Source organism: Lipophrys pholis (assembly GCF_963383615.2).
Source record: "Lipophrys pholis genome assembly, chromosome: 5".
NCBI lineage: Eukaryota > Metazoa > Chordata > Actinopteri > Blenniiformes > Blenniidae > Lipophrys > Lipophrys pholis.
This window is the reverse complement of record NC_137628.1, coordinates 13886891-13907412: the sequence shown is the minus strand read 5'-3', so window position 1 is coordinate 13907412 and position 20522 is coordinate 13886891. Positions and strand designations below refer to the sequence as shown.

Genomic DNA, 20522 nt, shown 5'->3' with positions numbered 1-20522 from the left:
ATATTGTGCAAAATAAGATTTGTTGTGATCACAATGTCGCGCTGCATCTCACTGGCCAAATATGGTGACATGTAGAGAATGAACGAAAACGTAATTTATTGCAATTCAGTCCGATTTTTCTTATTTGTATGATTGTGAATGCGGATATATTGCAATGGTGGTGAATTTTCAATCCATTGTCCATCTTTCCTCTCGTACTCACTTTCTCTCCGATTTTGTCAAAAAAACACAACGTCAGCTTCGAGCAGAAATATGTGAAAATGGTTACACCAGCAAAAATAAAAACAGCAGGGCCATGGAGGTTGCTCTCTGAATCATTAAAAGAGTCAAATCAACCTATGCCAATGGTAGAAAGTGAGAATACTCAAAAGTCTTACACCGTTGTCGTGAAAACAGACACCCCAAATGTGACGAACGTTTAGAGTTTTCCTTTGAAAGCGTTGTCATGTAAACTGGGCTTGAATAACTCGCGTTGTGTACATTGGGGTTTCTGAAAGTGCCTGCTGGTGTTTGTTCCATCTCTGTGTTTTATACATGTGACGGAGTAGTAACCTGTCCAGCGCACACCGCTGTCAGATGACATCACGGCCTTAGTAAATGGTTCATATCTATGGAATGCTCCCTGCGCTCATGTCACATGTACTTTAAGATGCAGTTTCATGTCAAAACCTTGTCAGAACCAAAAATAGGAAGAATGGCATTTCAGAAATGTCACCCATCACAATCGCACATACACAGAAACCAAGCATGCCCACCCCCACCGAGCAACCTCACGGTCTCATTATTTCCCCGCTGCCTGTGCAGCTTTAGAAAGAAAACTGCATCCATCCATACGGGATAGCACTGAGCATGCTCATCGGCGATGCCCTGCTTCACACGCTCAACACCTGGGAGCTGTCAGGTATTACAGTCTGCTACTGTTGCGCCACTGAGCAGCACTAATGGAGTTACTCCTGATTAATTGCAATGCTCAAGGGCAACATGTCAAGGGAGAGAGCAGGAGGAGGAGGTTGGTGCTCCGTGGCGAGATGCCCCCCACTGCGTTGAAACTGCTTCTCTGCAACCTACAGGCCACCGCTTCAGCCACCCCGTCTTTCATTTGCACAAAAACTGCACCCAACTGCCTATCGGGGATCGGCTTACTCAACCCCTCGCAACAACTGCAACCCCCTCTGGAGCCTTGGATCAATACGAGACCCTCTGGCACTCGCCAGGAGAGCCGGAGCCCGCTCTCCTGGGAAATTAGAAATGGATTCTGCGGGGTAGTAGTGGAGGTTTTTTTCTTCTTTTTTTAGGGGCTTGTTTCAGTTTGATGAGACATCAGATGAAAATAGTCATTGTCAGAGAGGCCTGCGGTCAGCGCATGTAGAAGACAGCCACCCGGAGGACGGTGATTCAGACATGAAGTGGCGCGTGGTGGATGCTTTCTCCATAGCACGGACGAGACTTAACAACACCTATTGGTGCAAAGATGCCCAATGTGGCAACAGCAGGTGACACTTTACGTGAGGCTAGAATAGAAATCATGCTGGGCAACAAAGCCTGCATCAATCCACAAATTCCACCAACATCCGTGTGTAGAGCCTAATGAAAATATAAGGACAAGATACTGTAGGTAGAATTTCATAACCACTAATGATGGAATTTTGGATTTGAACTTGAAAAACTTTGATTACTGAGCTTACGCAACAGCGTTTCAAAGGAAACAATAATTTGTGCGTTTTCATTTCAGAAAAGTTTTGTGTTTACACAGCAATGTTTTGGAAAAAAAAAAAAAAAAGTCTCTTTACACAGACATTGCAGAAACGCTAAAAACTATGTAGCGAGCATGCCAGGCCACCAGTTGGCACTGTTGGTTGTTTTTGGAATGAAACCACACGCGCGCAGGGAACAATATGCTGTGAATGGTAAATGAATTTCACTTATATAGCGCTTTTCCACTGTGTGAGCAGTCCCCAACGCGCTTCACACTGTCAATCACATTCACCCATTTTACACACCAATGGAGGCAGACGCCATACAAGGCACTCAGTCCATCCACTGGGAGCATATTAGAAATGCAGAGTACGCATGCGCAGTAGCAGCGCTTCATAAAAGTTACATTTCCAGCATTGTCAAAAAGTTCCACCTTGGGAGCCGTTGTGAAAAAGCTTTGTTTTCAGCGGCTCCGAGCACCGTTGTCACGTAACCGGACACCCTTGACAACATTGTTGAGTAAATGGAGCCTTAGAATCAAGATTCCAATAAACCTGAATGTCCCAACATTGTTATTATAGCACTTAATTTGAACAATTTAATGATTCGATCATTTCCAAGTACAAATGGTGACAAACAGATTGTTTCCTGCCCCACAATGTGATCAACTCAAGGTGTATACTTGTTTTCTCAAGGAAGTAGCCTCACTCCAACTTATAACCTATTACTTCTGACACAACTGGAACGCAGCGTGCTTTCCTATTTGTACAGCAGTTCCTTAGAATGCAGCCAAATATTTTTTTTATCTTGAGGTAAAATGTACCATATGTTTAGTTAATACCACCGATTCAAAACAAGACAGTATATGAAACAAAACACCATATAAGACCAATTCCTGGAACTGTTTGCAATCAAAATAAATAAAAAAAATTAAAACAAAGATTTTTTTGTTCATTTTTGAGAGATACACTGCAATGTTTTTGTCCGACTTTGTGTACACACAAAAGCTGTGTGTTAGACAGCCTCATGGACACTTTTCGGATAAAATACTCTACAAAACATTCAATACAATGGAGAGAATGTATGTAAAAAGACGAAACGGCCTCAGAAACAAAGCTCTGCTGCAAGGCACTGGTCCCCGTCACTTCCTGCTTTCAGCTGATCTTATCTGTCAGTCTCAGATTTGAACCAAACCATGTCAGAGTTTGTTTTGAAAGCAGCTCAAGAACCTTTTCTATAAAAAAAAAGAAAAGAAAAAAGAAAGAAGGTCTGGCTCTGCTTGATTGTTGTGCGCCCGGTCCAGATGACATGTTTCACACACGCAAAAATAGAAAAGCCAAAACTGAGTAGTCACACGACTGACTTCACCAAACTGAACCTGTGTGAAAACGGATGTGGAGCTGTATACTTGCTAGAGTCGGCTGTATTGGATCAGGAGGGAGCAATGCAGGGCAGCAGTCTCTGGGGATGTAATATAGGTAGATTGAAACCTCAACATCATCCAGAGAGCCAATCTGAACTTCAAATACATACAATCGGGTAGTTTGTCAATTGTATCTGTATCTTTGTGCTTTTGTGTCTTTTTGTGACATTGCTGCAAATGAAAACACAGCAGTCCCCCAACGTGAGTCTTCAAAACCAAGTCTTACACACACAACTTCGTAGTGAAACGCATCTATCTTCCCATTTCTGAAAAGCGACTGTACCATCATTATCACCACACAAGAACAGGCAGCCTTACAGGTTTACAGTGCAAGATGCAATGGCAGGGGTCTTCACGTCAAGCCGCCCTGCTCCTCTCCTCTCCTCCACACACACACACACACACAAACACACAGTTTAACATCATCAAAAAGCAGAAAGGAGGAGAAAGACCCAGCGAGCAGACGATAGGAGCGTCTTACCCATCCGTGCCTGCGTCGGATGCCTTTTCAGAGGTTCATGGTGGATTGCAGCCCTGCTGATCCGAGGCTCGTCTTTGCGTTTTGCTGCAGGAGCCGCTATGCCATCGCATTGGTGATGCTGAAGACTCTTGGGGGTGGTGGAGAGGTGGGAGGGAGGGGGGGCTCTATCTCTCGCTTCTCTCTCTCTCAGTGCGTCTCGGCCGGGTTACTCCACAGTGATCTCCCCCCCCGCTTCTCCGGTTCTAACCGGAGGATCGGATGCGTGGATGACCGTCCCGGACGGGACCTTACCGGAGGAGGGGGAGGACGAGGAGGAGGAGGAGGAAGAGGAGGAGAAGATCCTGTCGGTGGTGATGCCTCAGCCTCCTCTCTCGTGTTGATACTACGATTCAAAGAAGAAAAGGCGCACGGTAGAAAGATGTGCAAAACCCAGAGTCGAGTCCGGACGGTGCCCAAAACAGAAGGATGGAGATGGAGGGATGAGAAGGGACGCGGGAGGTGGCAGTGTGTGTGTGTGTGTGTGTGTGTCAGTGTGTGTGTGTAGGAGGAGGGGTGGTCGCCGCTGCCTGCCGTCCTATCCGTCGTGTTTACGAGCTGCTGTCGCCTCCTCTCTCTGCCGGTGATGCGTCGGCCTTTCAGTCCTACGCGCTGCGCTCTTGCGCGCGCCGTGACGCTTTTTCCGCTCGTGGGTTAAAAAAAATAAATAACGCCCCCCTCCTCTCTCTCTTATCGCCTCGCTTTATACGTCTTTTTCATCATCTTTCCACTCGCGATCGGGGCAGGAGGAGGAGACGATGTGTATAGAGGGGGGGGGGGCGAATGAAGGAGGAGCCGCCACGGAGCGAGCTCCTCCTCCGTATGCTGCTGCTGCTTTTCAGCGGGACGAGCGAGGTGAGAGAGCAGATATAAAAGCTGGAAACATGAGAGAAGGTGCAGGGTGTCACCTCTGAGGACTGCTAACTCTCAGCTGCACAGTTTCCATCGCTGCTATAAAAAGTCTCTGCATGCATGCAACGTGCAGAGTCTCCGCCGTGCTATTTGGAGAGCCTCACGTGCAGCTTTGAGGCCGTGCAGAAAACGGCCTGCAGGCGGCGCCAGAGGGGCAGCAGGCTGGAGAAGGAGATACAACTGAGCAGCCTCAATTGACCTTTTTCCGCTCCGCCCACTTTTAATTCTCTGCTCTTCAGTATTCTGTCTTTGTGTTTCCTGTTACTGAACATTACATTGTGGTGGATGGCAGCCTAGTTTTTTTTTTTTTTTTAATCACATCTCTAAAACTACCATAAAATATAACAAACAACGCTGCTACCAGGATATTGAAGTGGGAACACATGAAAACTGGCATCTTGTTGCCTCATCCTTCCTTAATTTTGACCTGAGAGGACGACATAGAAAGTGGACTGTGGTGGCATCTTCGTCCTGTCATTAGCAGCTCTTGAAGCAGCTATGATAAACTTTAAGAGTACTGAGGCATACCAGTATCTACATAGTGGAAAGGCCATGTGCTGTCATCCAGAGACAGAGAATTCACATTGTAAAGGCAGAATTGAGTCCCAGCCGGTCACCTGGTGCTAGCCCCCATGCTCACCCCTCAGAGTGGGTGAAGCAGAGGAACCAGCTGTTCCTACAGCTTCAGTATTGGGGAAGGTTTGAATCTCATATGAAATAAACCAAGGTCCTTTCAAACTTGTTATTCTTTATTACCACCGTGAGCTGTACACAGTGAGATGTGGACAACTCGGCACTATTTATTTTTTGTAACTGCACTAACTCGTCTTCTACATCAGAGATTATGTTGCTTTAAAGGTTACACAGTGCTGCACAAACCCACAATTCATATGCTGCTCCACAACAGTCCTGTCTCTCCTTCAGAACGTTGCTGTTTGAGCTGCTTTCCCCTCAGTATCTAGTCATTATGACAGCTCCACACAGAGCATGTAATGCTAGCTGCGGTTAGCCACAGAGCAGCAACCAACACAGCCAGCCGCGGCCAGCCATAGAGGACCGGAGCGGCGACAGGCGGCTAGCGGCAGTTAGCCACGGCGAGCTACGGAGCACTGGAGCATCAAATCAGAAAGATTGCCGCGGCTAGACACGATGCACCGATCCAAGCACAGCCAACTGTCAAGCCACAGAGCGTCGATCCACATTAGCCATGTTTAAAACTCTTAATACAGAGATATATTGTCAATCCCGTTCACCGTACAGAACGTGCTGCTACTACGAGCAACACCACAACACAACAGTAGTCCCGCCCACCGGAAGTTGTTAGACAAAATGATGCAATATGGCGTCGCCGAATAAGGTCAATAGCGTACATACTAGGAATAGGCAATCCAGATTCAAAATGCCCTCAAGTTGTTGTTCTGGTTTGTTTTTTTTTAACCAGGAAGAAATTTTTTAAAAAACAACAAAAAAAACATTGAGATCAACATTTCCTTTTCAATGGTGACCTGGCCAAGAGGTACGCAGAACATGTCACATTATCATGTTTACAAAACCAATCAATTTAACAGTATACAACAGTTAAAAAGATAAAATGCAGATCACGTAAAACAGGTTGGACTAAAGTGCAATGGTTAGATGTTAGGTGCACTCGTTCACTGTAAAAGACTTAAAAATGACAAACACTGACTAATGAAAGCGAGCTCGTCGATGCATAATAAATAATAAAATGATTCAAAGAAGCCAATTCACACATTTGGGTTTCTATTTGGAGGGATTTCCAATCAGAGGCAGAGAAACTAAGCTTGCGTTTCTAGTTCAGTCCAAACACAAGGAACATGCAGATAAAAAATGTCTCCGGAGCGTATGGAGTAATGGCTGTTGCTTCTCTGGAGAAGAGTACATAAGTAGGAGGGAACCAAGCCAAGAAGGGCCTGGTACACTCAAGCCTTGTTTCCAGTGAACAGTACAGTACGGTAAGGCAAAGCGCACCCAATCTGTGGCGCGGTTCCACTGCAGAGAGTTTGGCTAAAATGTAGGCAGGGCTGCGAATGGCCGCGCAACAGCGCAGGTATGCGACATCATTACCGTCAACGCAGGCCCAGCGTGGAACACATTCGGGTTTCTGCAGCCGATGAGCTATTTCAATATTGTAGCTTGTCGAGGGTGACGACTGTCACTGACCAATCAGTAGACGGCTGTGTTGTAGCTCCTCCTTATGGAACCGTACAGATGTGCTCGGTGCCTGAACGGAGGAGTTACGAAATATAGTATATTACTGGTTGGGTACTATCCATTAAGAAATTCACAATTTCAGCGGCGTCAACGCATAGCAGAATGGCATATGTTACATAAGGATCAGAACAAGATGTCAAGATTGACTGAAATTGATTGATATTAGATAGTTGATGGCTGTAACAAATGTAGAAAGTTAAGAACAAATAACCGATCACGTTAAAATAATGGCTTTCGCTGGAGTCGATTCTCTTGCTCCTCTCGCTTCACTTTTCCCCGCCAACCTGTCGCAGCAAAGCAAAGCTGGAACAACTTAAGGGTGGAAATGATCTGCAGAGGGCAGACTGATTAGACAAGTTGATCTGTGTAACTGTGTCTTAACACCATCACATCTCGCTCGCCAGGTGTCAAAGTTAAACCCCTAAATGAATCGGCATGTGTCAGGCGTCAACAGGTACAACCACGGCAGTGCACACACAACCACACCTCTGTTGCATTTATGCCCCATTTGTGTTTGCGTGACGGTGGAAGGATAGATCTTATTTGAAACCTGTCTTACTGCATGTCATTGTTGAACCAAGGTGTGGCAGTGGAGCACACCACCGCCGAGTTCACCCACAGTGGCATGGAGTCAGAGGTTATCACTATCAAGATTTTTAAACTAAACTAAACTAAACTGAAACACCAGACTCACACAGCTCCTCTTGCAGGCTTTGCTCCAGTGTGTGTCTCCCGCCTGTCCGGCTGGCTCCTCCTTTATGGGCAGCGGGGTGAGGCAGCACACCTGATTCCCATCAGGGGTTTAATCACCTCTCTGCCACACAATTGGATGGGGTTGATGGATGGATCATGGTCAGGTGCCTATTCTAAGTAATTTAACTGCTGTAGCTGATTGATGCACGTTAAAGACACTAAGTCTACACATGTACACATATGTGCTATACATAAATAGAGGAAAACCTATGTGTTTGATTAGATTACACAATGTAATTTTACAAATTTTAAAGAAGTTTAAACTCAATGTTTCCTTTTTTTTGTGCATTTGAAAAAAATTGGGATTTTATTTCCTCGTATTAATACACAAAGAGGTTTAAATTTGTTGAAAGCGATGCAAAATTCAAATGGCTTAGCAGCACTGTGTCAACGATCTGGCGCAAACCCAAAGACTTCCTAGACACAAGGTTGGCAACAACTGACCTCGATTCATCCCAACCATCATCAGCCAGGTCGAAGGCACTTTGTGCTTTTGTTTGCTGGTCACTTTACAGTAACTCACCTTGTGCATATACTGGCATTTTGCATGTGGATTATTGTGGGATTATTTGTACAGCGAAGAACAACAACAGTTCACCATTTTCACTTGAAGACCTAGAAAACAAAATCCCCCCCCCCCCCCCCCCCCAAAAGTGGCAATAGGGATAACGCACGTAGTCTAATGTCTGAGCGGAGTGAGCACTCCAGCACTGCTGAGAACAAAATGTGTGTGTAAAATGTGACAGCAGACCAGCCCATAAATCACCTCACTTTTTACAAGCTGCTACTCGTGGTGGCAGATGAAGGTACTGGATCAGGAAAAGGGCAGAGTGGCAATCTCTCATTGGCGACCTGTGCTCCGCACAGATTGTGAGGCCTTAACAAAATGATGACAGTGCTCAACTCAACAGCAAAGAGGGCACAAGACCAGAGAGGTGGGAGTTTGAATTGCCTCTCACTTTCTAAAAAGCTCTTTAGAGGTTTCTCGTAATCTGGAGCAATAATTGATTGTAATCTGAGGGACTGGAAGGCGCAATCATGAAAGCTACTACTAATACTATCTTCTCTAATAAATGTGTTTAGTATTTTTCAAAAGTGACATCATTCAGGAAATAAAGTACTGGATGGGGGGGGGGGGGGGGTCTGTTGTATCACCTGTCATCTCAATCACAGATTTTCGTATCAGTTTCAGCAAGACTAACTGAAAATTGCTGCCTAGTCTTGTAGAACTTCTCTGGGTCCATTCACACCTGGCATTAACATGCATTTTGGTTGATCGGATCACTGCCCTGATACAGACACTTGTCTGGATCATACGTTTTGAACTAACCACTTAAGTTCATATTGCGTTACTCCCTCCATCTCTCTTCCACTAAATAGCCCGGTTGCGATATGAGTCATCCAGCTTGACTGGACGGTATCCTCTGCCTCAGTCGCTATAAGGCACTCGTCTCTCGTGACCCCCAGGCATGCACGTCCATGTTCTTTTCCAAAGTTTCTTTGGAAAGTTGTACATTTTTAAAGACTGTACAACTTAGATCGGCGCATTCTCTTAAACGAAAACCCAGTGCGCACTGTTTACGTTTACATATTACGTGTGATGTATTTTTCTGCAACGCCACTGTCCCAGTACACATTCATGATTATTACACTGCAAAGCTTACAGAGATCGGATGGTAATGCCAGGTGTAAACGAGCCCATGAAATTGTCTTTCAAGTCGACAATCTCAAAGAGAGAAAACTTTTCTAGGCTTGTCGTGAAAAAGGGCAACTGTTTCCAAAATCAGTCGCTTTCACTGCGGTCCCACTGAGCAGTATATGCCGGGCGGGGCAGGTCAGCGAAAGAACCCCTAACCATCGGTTCCAATTTTTTTGTCACCTCTCCGTAGAGGTATCTAGTACAACTTAACTGGTTCTTTTTAGCTTTTCAGCTTTCTTGAAATGTCGGCGCGACACTGCACCCTGGTCTTCGGATGAAGCGCTCCTCTCTGTAACGGGGGAGGAGGAAGTTCAGCAGGAGCTGGACGCTGCTGCTCAGAATGACAACGTTTTACTTGAGAGTGGCCATTTTAAAGCTCTTGGTCTTGACTTGACTGATCCAAGCCTCTGGTTGGTCTTGACCCCTTAAAGTATTGGTCTCGTCTTGGTCTTGACTCAGTCTCAGATCTTTAACTTGTTTGGTCTTATCTTGGTCTTTGGATGCTCTGGTCGTGGCCTTGACTCGGTCTTAGGTTAGGTGGTCTTGACTACAACACTATGTGCTAGTAGAGACAGTGAGTAACCATGATGTTTCCTCAGGCTGAGGCTCAGAAGAAGATGAAGAATATTACATTTTTCATATGTATGTCAAATGTACAGTGTCATTTCCTGCATTTAACCCATTCCAAATGACAGCCACTGTGCAGCCCTGGCATTATAGGGTTGCAGTTGCATGAAATTATAGTGTGTTCAAATACCCTTTCCCACCAAGTCTAGATGTTTTGAAATATGAAGACCGTACTGTCCAAAACCATGGGGGTGATTTTGGTGCATGATCCCAATGCTTTAAACCAGAGGTCATACAGTTTTAGGCACATTTCAGTTTGATGGTAAATATACCAGACCCACACCAAAAATAAGTTCTCTTTCTCATTTTTCACCTTTGGTATGGACCCCGGTCATGCACCACACAGCCTCAGATTCATGGGTCTGGGAAGGTTTCCAAGCCTTTGACAGTTGGTGAAGACGAATGTTCGTCTGCTATAAAGGTTGTTATAATTTGTGCAGTTTTGATGCTGTAGCTGAAGCAGCTCCAGGTCATTTGTTTCACAACACGGCCTCTGCGCCTCTCCTTCACACTAAACAAGCTCTCCACAGAAGCACTTTTTCATGTTTCCCCGCTCGCTGTATTGTCGGCACCGTATCGTTTTCCAGTTGTCTCGATGAAGTTCACATCAAATGAATATATGATTTGATTTTCTTTGCTCTAATTTGTGACTGAACCCGTCGCGGGGTTCGTACCAGGCTACCATAGGGGTTACTGTTCCTAAGCCTCACAGCAGGATTCAACTGTTCACTCATGCAAACAAGAAGTCCAGGTGCTCATTATTTGGCAGCAGTCCCGCCACTCAGCCTCTGACCGCCGACTATTTCCTAATGAGCGTCGCGACGTTGGCGGCAGCGCAGCTCGTTAGGTTTCCAGGAAATGCAGCTGAACGGCGTGCCTCCTGGAGAGCAACATCCCCCATGTCAGCCTGAGATCTCCAACCTCAAAGCCGGCGTTTGTTCCCCCTCTGAGCGAGCAGCAGCCGACAGAGTGCCGCATAAAGACCTGCGTCTCGCACTGTTTCTGCCTTTAATCAAATATTGATATTAGCCTGTCTGCACCAGCCAGAGTGGGCGTGACAGAGAACCTCAAAATGAGGGATGGTGTCATAAAGCGTGATAACAAAGTGTGTTTTGGTCATAAGTGGACCAAAAAAAAAAAAAAAAAAAAAAAAAACCTGAACTTGCAAGAACAAAAGCCAGGTGTCAGAGCGTCATCGTGGTCGGAGCTACGCTGCTGAGAATTTCAGGAAAGGCTGTTTGCACTGTGAAGTTACTGCTCGAAAAAGAGACTGAAAACAGCAGAAAAAAACCGAATGTATTAAAAAATTGCAAATAGTAACCTAGACTAGATATTACACCTCTTCTCTCTACCGTGTTGTACGACGTTTTATTATGCGAGTAGAACCGCACAACATCAAATAAATATGTGAGAAATTTGTCAACTGCCGTGAAAACGATTGTGATTTGTGATCAAGCTTTTGGGGATCGTTTTTCCTCGTTTCTTCTAAGAATCTTATTCATTGTTGTTGTTTTTTTAATTACCTTCAAGCTATGAAATGAAAAATGTTCCCAGTCAGTTTTGCAGTAATATGTTTTTAATCATATACACTATATATCAAATAGAATTTATTGGATTTCATTCAAACTGACTTCCAAAACAACACCTAAAAGAGCAACCACTCGATTTATTTAGGAATATGCTGCTGATTTTTTGGGTGCCAAATAACAGTACTCTTTCTCTTGCCCCTTATTTTCACCAGCAGTTTTTTTTTTTTTTTCCACTTGTACATCTCTAGTTCCCATCAGCACCGTTTCAGGAGCGAAGTAGCTTGTTGACTTTGTTGCTATTCTTTATTTATTTATTTAGCTTCTGTGTGCATGGCAACATAATGTCACTATTCTGTCAGTGTTTTGTAATATGATTACTTGCGATAGCGTGACTTTGTTGTGCAGTCCTAATCCAGATCTTCCACATTTTGTTTTTAGAAAAGATTTTTGATTCAGCTTAAAGGCCAAAATATGCTTCCTTTACACATGCAAATTGCTACAGCTGTTTCAAACATGCCTTGTTAGAGCCTGATATTTAACAATGACCCAAAATGTAACGACCCGAATCGTTATAGAATATAATGTATTAAAATCCAAAAGGTAATAACCGGTTGATACTGTAAAAAGATTTCACAAGAATTTAAATGTGATCTTTATATGTTTAATGTTATACTTTACTTTGTACTGATGATTGGAGAAATAGATCACAGATTATAGAGAACAGAAGACTACTAATGACTTGGACAACAGCAATCGTACATGATCACATGTTATTCAAATTGAAGCAGTTCAAGTTCCAAGTTCAATCGCCGAATCACTGACTCACTTTGATGTAATAAAATTCTTATAATACTAAGGGAAATATTTTTTGCCTGCCCCATATTGTAATATAAGTTTTAACGGTTGGGCTCAGGGTCATGTTACATTATCGACCAGTTATTCCATTTTGGCTTTTATTGCATCATATTTTGTTACATTTTGGCTCATTTTTACATATCAGGCTCTAACACGCTTTCATCCAGTCAAACTCCCATGCATCCCTTATATTGCCATATACTGCCCCCGCAGGTCAACACTGGTATTACTCTATTTGCTGCACATCTGTAAACTCACTGAAAACGTTCCAAATTCCTGAAGGCTCCGACAGCTTTTTTGAGCCTTAAATTTAACCATCAGTTTCTCACATCAATCCCAGTCTCCGAAGAATAAATACAAACTGGTCATGTTGGCAAAGCTAGTTTTGCTGATTGGTGCATGATATTCCAAAACAAATCATTGGACCATTCCAAAGTAGTAAGCTAAAATTATAGCTACACAAACCTTCTTGGAATAAAAATCAATGTGTTGTTTTAATCAATGGAAATAGACTGGGTGGAGGTTTTTTTTTTTTTTTTTAAAGTAGTAGCCATACAACAAAACAACATTTTCAAAGGGTCAAAACTTGCAGGAAGAACTGGAGGTAGAGTAAAAAAAGAATAATAATAAAAATCAATCCTCACAGTGTTTACTGCAGTGAAATATAGTTTACAGCATCCTCTGTCCCAGCAATACATGAGCTGTAAGGAAAGATAAACTATGAACTATTAAAGCCAACCAATGGTCATACATGGAAATCACTGGAACGTCTTGATGCACGAGTTGTACTTAATATAATGGGCAACTGATGATTTTCACTTGAAACATGGTGTAAACAGTATTTTAGTAATCTTAGTCTGAGCTGCCAGTTGCACACAGTTTTTGGAAACAGGGGTTTCTTGAAGTTTCTATGTTCTTCTCTCTGACCTAATCCCCTGTGTTCAAGCTTTATCAGCAGATAAGCATTGATGATTGTACTTCGTACAGCTAAAAGACTTTGTGGCTGATGGCAGATCTAAATGTCTATTCCTATGTCCTGGTGAAAGGCAAGTCTAGTATTATGTAATCATTTATTACTTATTATTGCCATTTAAATATGTGACTTGTTCCAGTTTTATTCAAATGTATAACTTTAAAAAAAAAAACGTTTTTGTATTTTTCTTTGCTAATAAGTTGCCAATAAATGTTTATTATGGTATTATGGACTAAACAAGCACTGTGTGAGTGTGTCAACAACAAATTGTTTTCTACAAATAATTAGTTTACTTCAAGTATTTCCCAGAATCCTCACAGGAACTTGAGTATTCCACTTTCTGCTTTTATGCTCCTTGATTTTCCAACATGTAGCTCACTTCATCTTATAAAGCAAAGAGATAAATGTGCTGCAAAGCGCGTTATGCTGGCTTGTCTATGGTGCCGTTTACAGCATGAGGTGGAAAGGGTCATTCATTAACCTCACAGGCTTTCCGGACTGTGGAAAAACACAGAGGTTGTAAATTGCAACAAAGAATTTCTGCGGTGAGGTGAAGGTGCAACACTGCCAGTGTTATGTCAGTATAGTTCTTTTTTCTAAAAAATACCTTAATCTTCACTGGTAATCTAGTGTAACTTTGCAGTGCATTTATATTCATTCGTTTGTAATCTTATTTTTTTTGTATTGCAACCTTTTTTCCGACCATCAATATTTCCGGGTTTTTTAAATGGATGTTTATTGTTACTATTACTGTGATTCTGTGTCATTCTTTTATATGATTTTAGCACACTATGTTTGTCTTTACTGCGACTTTGTTTTTACAGTTTATTGAGCTTTGCTTTATGTCCTACAGTAGTTTTAACCTTCACTGTAATCTTTGTAAAGCATATTGTAAACTATGATTTAACCATATTATATAAATCTTTATTATGATTGTATACAGCATTATTAATCATTTCTATGATTTTTTTTACAGCATACTAATTTTAATTGTGATTTTCTTATATTAGATAAAACTGTATTTTTTTAACAAAACAATTTTTTATTGTGATTTTTTACAGTACTATTAATCTCTACTTTGACTTCTTACAGCATATTTAGATTTACATTGATTTCATGCAGTATTATTAATCTTCCAGCATAATAAGTATAACTGTGATTTTATATTATTCATCTTCATTAATTTTTATATAGTATTTATATAGTATTACTAATCGCTCCTTTGACTTTTTACAGTATATTCATATTTCATACAGTAATAGTAATCAGATTTTTTTTTGACAGAATATTCATCTTTACATTGATTTTGTACAGTATTAGTAATTTCTACTGATTTTACAGTAGTATTTGTTTTTGTTTACAGTATATTATCTTTCATTTTGTTTGATCATACAATGTTTACTGTGATTTTATAAATCATATTAATATGTACTGTGATTTTGGAAAGGAATTGTGCAGAAACAATAAATCCATAGATAAAGCCCTCAGAGACAGAGCATCAAGCTTCATGAAAGTCACAACAAGACTTTGAAAAAAAATAAAACAGTTGACAATACAAAGACAAAGACAGCAGGTTTTTTGTGACACAACCAGTATTTTCTGTCGCGCCTTCACTCTGCATGCTATTTCAAACAAGCAACGTTATAAAAATTCAAATCTTTTTACCTTATGAATCTCATGTTTGGGTGTGTTTCCAGCCAAAGTCAGGAGTCCTTGCCTCGCTCGCTCCTGGTCTCAGTCCTGTCCTGACCTGACTGCAATCAGCGAGGAAGGAGAGGCTGATCAGGTGAGTGCAAACTTGTTCATGGTCTCCCGGGTGATAACCCACAATCCCATTTGTGTGTCTACAAAATGTATTATCCACAGTTGCACATCTCGTTCAGAAAGTTGTTTTTAACTAATTCTATCTTGCGATGACTGCAGAAAAATACTGGTTCAAATTCCATTTAGCGTCACGTACCATAGGGTGAGAAAAGCAGTTTGGCATGGTGGTATTAGGGCACACACCCTTCAGGCTACAGGAAGCTGTTGCGGGCTGCTCCTGGAAGATTACTCGGGGACAGATCTGACAAAATGTAGCTCCACAATGCCACCTGATGGACTGCTGGAAACAAACAGGAACATCCACTCAGAGACAGGCAGTCAAAACTGTAACGATGCCTTCAGTGACCTGGCACACCGGGAAGAAGAAAGACAGACTGTTTTCTCAGGAAGATAAAAAAAAAACACAATTTCTGAGGTCCACACTGCTAAAGCAAAGTGGTCCGTGTGCTTTTTGCCCACATTAAGAATGTTGGGAATAAGAAGGCTGTATAAAGACACGCAATGATTGACAAATGGGAATACAGTAATTGTCAGCGGACCTGGGTGCTTCTTTATTCACTCAGCTGCTGTAAAGAAAACTTACACTCTGCTGCAAAGTGAACCAGCGATTCAAACGATTTGATATATGCAAAAAATGCCACTCCTTATGTCAACAGGCTTTGACGAGACAAGGCATTTCATGTGGCTGCGGGGAGACACTAATGGGTCTGGGAATGTGTATTTGAATGTTCAGGAATATTCATCTGTGTGTTTGCATTGGTGGGGTTGGATCCACTCGCACCGGCTTTGATGTCACAGTGGCCACGGTTGGGGTTTGGTCGCCCGCGGGGCGTCAGGGTCTACGTCCTGTGGTGTTCCTAGAGGTGTGTGCGTGCTGTGGTTTGCCATTCGAGGTCATGGGACGGGTGTCTTGTGGTACCCTCCTTCGTCCTGGAAGGACCACCGTCCTTAAACCTCGCAAAGTTTCAGCTCACGCGCCCTCTCCTCCTGAACCCGGTCACTCAGGGCAATTGGCTGGCGTCTGTTCATTTGCATGGCGAGGGAAGTTAAACGAGGGAACATGTGAGGATCCACACTTTTTATATCGCATGTTATTGCCTCCAGTAGTTGCAAACTAAACGGTGGCGAGGTTAATTGACTGAATGAGAATGTATTTAGACAGTAGTACACAGAACTGAGGATTAATCTTTATTAAGAAGTGGAAAATATGTGTTTTATTTGGAAACAAGAGAGGTGTGCTGTAATTATTCTGTGTGTATTTTGGCTTTGTTCCTGATATAGTTTGGAGGATGTTCTGCTGAAATGACATTTGAATGTGGAAAGACATAACACAGGAAAAGAGATATTTCGTATATTTGCAAATAAACTCTGCTGAGAGAAGTTAAACGGTACAGAAGCAACGCTCGCCTGTGTCATTATTCCTTGTTTCATAGGAACCTTGTCCGACCCCAGGTTCTCAGTCTGACACCTGTTACACGGGCGACAAGTGAAACGGAGGGGAAATTAAGAGTTACATTTCTTCCGATCTAACGCTGCGCCTGCAGCAGCAACCCCATATGCTTCGTGTTTTACATGACATGTTTTATAGGACCAGGACTGAAAGACTCTCGTCTCTGATACTTTTTTTATTTTTTTTTTTAATCTTAGCGAGGCACTGGTATCTGCCTCACAGCATGCAGCAGAGATTTAGTAGTTTTGGCACAGTGTGAAGCATATAAATGCATAAATCATGAGTTAAAGGAAGGAGATGAAAGTCAGACATATCAAGGAACTGATCATGGAATTAACTTTCATTGCTTTGGAAGCGCCGCTCCACCCTGTTGGTAGCTTTAATAGAACGGTATTAAAGATTTAATTACCGCTGCTGTATTACTGTTGAGTCACTGTAGTTTTATCAGCTTGCTTTTCACTGGGAACCTTCAGCAGCCGGTGGGGCGTTCAATGCCTTCATGTCCACGACTGCGTCTTCTCCGAGGACTTAAGTTACTCACTGCACCACCTTGTGGTGCAGGGTGATATCGCAAGTCTGGATCAGCTGTGTTCGATGATTGCACTTTTTAAAGAGCATTTTAAAGAAACCCATATGATTGAAGCGAAAGTTAATTACCCCGCTGGACATCTCACACCACAGCTAATGACTTGAAGTGAACGGTGTATAAACTGGATAATGGTTTTGTTAAGAGCCAAATGAGGCCTCAGGGCCTATTGGAGGCGACTAGCATTGATCAAGGACACTCTGATCTTGATTCAAATGAAGACATTCTTTGTGCGTGTGAGGATTCAACCACTTTCTCATTGTCCATTTTTACCCACGTGTGGGAAATATCAGTGGAATCCACCAGGGTTTCTAACCAATGGCACCAATCTTACCTTTGAGTCGCATCCAAAGTCCTTCAATCGCTAGAATGAGTCGAAAAGTGAGCAGAAAAGTGATTTTCGTCATTTGATGAAAGCCCCTTTGGTAAAGCGCTCACTTGCTCAAGGGTAGAGACACAACTATCGACAAGCAGCCGATTGATGGAGCGTATCAGATGAACGCCGGGGCCCCGTTTAATGAAGGAGGGAGGGTCTGACCTGCATGATGGACACAGACGGTGAAGGAAACCGATTTGGTAATACCTTGTGCAGAAAAATGGAGTGGGAGAAGATCATTTTCAAATTGTTGCTTTTGTAAATGCAGAACTTTTCTGAAAACGAGTCTGACTTCAGTCCTAACTTAACATGTGCGTATGTTTCAACAGCTCTCACGCAGGATGTGGCTGGTACAGAGTTGCTGCACCCTTGCAGGTAGGCTCAGGAAACCCTGTGCTGTTCTGACGCCGTTACACACACGGTACATCTTCGTGGGCCTCCAGCGCTTCAGAACAACGTGGCAACTGTGGAAGTTGCATCCCAGAATACATGCCACAGCTTCTGTTTTGTTCCCACATTTTCATGGAGACGCTCGAGAGAGAGAAAAACGAACCGATTTAGAAAAGAAGAAATGCATTTTTCCCTCAATGTTGATTACGACAACACAGAAAGTGTGAGTCCGACTGCGCGGATAAAACCCAATAAAAGATGGATTAGATCTGATGCAATCGCGTCAACATGAAGTGATGCAATCTCAGATTGAGTTTTCTTGTGGAATCCATGAAAAATTGAGTTTGTGAGCTGAACAGAAAGAGGCCCTCGTGCGTCAATTATGAGTTTAGGATTCAGTAAATTGCATAAATTGAGTTAAGTTGTGAGCTAATATTTTTATTTTATGAAGCAAAAGGCTGATGCATCGTTCATAATGACCTGAGCGTTCTGTGAAGATTATTTTTTTTCAAGGTCTTTCAGTCCTTTTTATGGATAAACTCATTAACTTCCAAAGAGGGCTCCCAAACCCCAGGTGATTTAAATTTTTAAGCATTCAGTCTTTTTGTTTTGGACGTTCATGACGTATATTTACTAACTGTACCTTCTCATGTGGGTCTGACTCATGAGAGGCCACGTCGATATCGCTTCCTTTTGTCCAACAATCAACAGGATCCATGCAGAAAGAGTGCCTTTCTCCGCCAGTGAAAACTTCTTTTAAACTTTTCAGTTCATTTAAAGCAACAATAATTAAAGATTTTTCCATGTTTCCAGATGTCCGGCTGCCCTCTTGACAATGATTTTCCTCCAATTTCATGACTTTGACACTTTCTGAATTACAATCCCTTCAGAGTAAAATGTCTTAGTTGCACTTTTGCATCCATACTAGAAGTATATCAGGCACGAGACTGTACATAAACCAATGTATTGTACCATCATAAAGACGTTTTTCTAAGCTGGATTTGACCGTCTGATGGGTTTTCATCGACAGGACCCGGATGCAGAGTTGAAATTTGCTGACTTGGGACGGCGGCTTTGACATTGATCCGACTTCCCGACTTCCAATAATCGTGAAGAAACAGACTCAACTCTAATCACCTCACCTTGGTATTCCCCTTTAGTTATCTACGAGACACAATGAAATTAACTGAAGTCACTTTTCAAAAGAGTTATGCGACAGCCTCAGCAGGAACAGAAAAGAACCAATTACCTCCTCAACAGGCAATTAGCGATATTCCTGGATCTGCTTTGATACCAAACAGCCCCACGTTACCGCATAGTTCCAATTGGTGAGTGCCAGGGTTTGAACGTGACAAGGATTTTTTTTTTATTCCCCCCCCCCCCCACTCACTTCCATTTATTAGTCCTTTGTGTTTTCTAATTCCTTTCCTGATTACAGCAATTACAGTTTCATAACAGTGTGAAGCTAATTGGAGACATACGATCGTATCTTAACTTCAAAGGGAGAAGGGTAAGAGAGAGAACGGAAATACTTTCAAGCTCACAATGTGGCATCACGTCAAAACTTCTCAGAGTGCAACAGCTGGAAGTTTTTCTATTATCGAGACGCTTTCCCACGGCACCGTTCCCGCTCTACATCCGACACTGGAGGGGGGGTGGGGGGGGAGCGGGGGGGGGGGGGGGGGGGTATCCGCAAAGACGACGCTGCAGGATAACAGCTGATGTCTGCCAATAAGTTAGAAAAAGAGGAGGTCACACTCGCTCGTATGTCGAGACTCAAAGCATCGACGTGAGAGAGTTCAGGCGACGGTTCGGCTCGACGTTGATAGATGGCTCCATTTGCTCCAGCGCCCCACCCTCGCACGGCCGCCGATTATAGTCCCGACTTCACTGGGTTATGAACACAGTCCGCTGGAGCTCCAGTCCCCGCGCACATCATCCATCAACGTCAGCAGGTTTCTTCCTTCGTTCTTTTCGCACCTCAGCTGACTGCGCGTCACCGCCGAGGATGCGAACCTGTGGCCGTCACACGCAGGTCGCACTCCTCCGGCGAAGAGGCTGAGCTCGCATCATGCGGTAAAACCTCGTCATCGTGGGTCGCTGAAAGGCTCAAGGTTGGGCTTTGTGGACGGTAACGTCAGATAGCCAGTCCACATAAAAGAGGCACTTTGCCATTGAAATTTCACACCGAGAGCTAAATTTAGAGTTCTTCTACTGAAGTCATCACTTTATTGCCACTTTGCAGCTGAATCAGACCTTCGGAAATCTGCCGCAGAGCAATTAATTATTAGTATTCTGAGGGTAAAGGACCCCGAGTTCCATTATTAACATGGCTGTAATGTGACATGTTTTTACCGGGGGGGGATACGGCATGTCAGAGGGTCCAATCCAGCCAGCAGGACAGAATTTCAATACAGATAATAAAAATAAATGTTTCTGGCTCTTTTTCTGAAGCCGGAACTGTTTTGGTAAGAGTGGCTTGTTTATTACTCGTGATGAGTGTACTGTGAAAGAGATGCTGTTTAAAAAAAATAATAAAAACGGCATGCTGAAGGCTGGCTGTCTCAGAGAGTATCGGACATTTAAAAAAAATGAATAAATAAATAAAAAGAGACACCTTTGCACAAGGAACTGCAACAAACATAAAAGAGAAACCACGTGTCATGAATATAGAAGATGGT

At 42.9% G+C, this 20522-nt stretch overlaps 1 protein-coding gene across 2 annotated transcripts in view; it reads right to left on the bottom strand.

Annotated features, from left to right (window-relative positions):
• Nucleotides 1-15234, bottom strand: part of mgat3b (beta-1,4-mannosyl-glycoprotein 4-beta-N-acetylglucosaminyltransferase b) — an 88749-nt gene extending 73515 nt beyond the window's left edge. The window contains exons 1-2 of one of the 2 annotated variants that reach the window (XM_080463772.1): nucleotides 14881-14973; nucleotides 3600-3981 (exon numbers count right to left, since the gene is read on the bottom strand). Coding sequence is in view for 1 of the 2 variants with exons in the window: in XM_080463771.1 (XP_080319897.1) it covers nucleotides 14881-14894 (14 nt within the window). In the remaining variant the exon portion in view is untranslated. Of the gene's footprint in view, nucleotides 1-3599; nucleotides 3982-14880 lie in introns of both variants that reach the window. The other variant, XM_080463771.1, reaches the window with a different exon arrangement.
• Between the last annotated feature and the right edge of the window lie 5288 nt (nucleotides 15235-20522).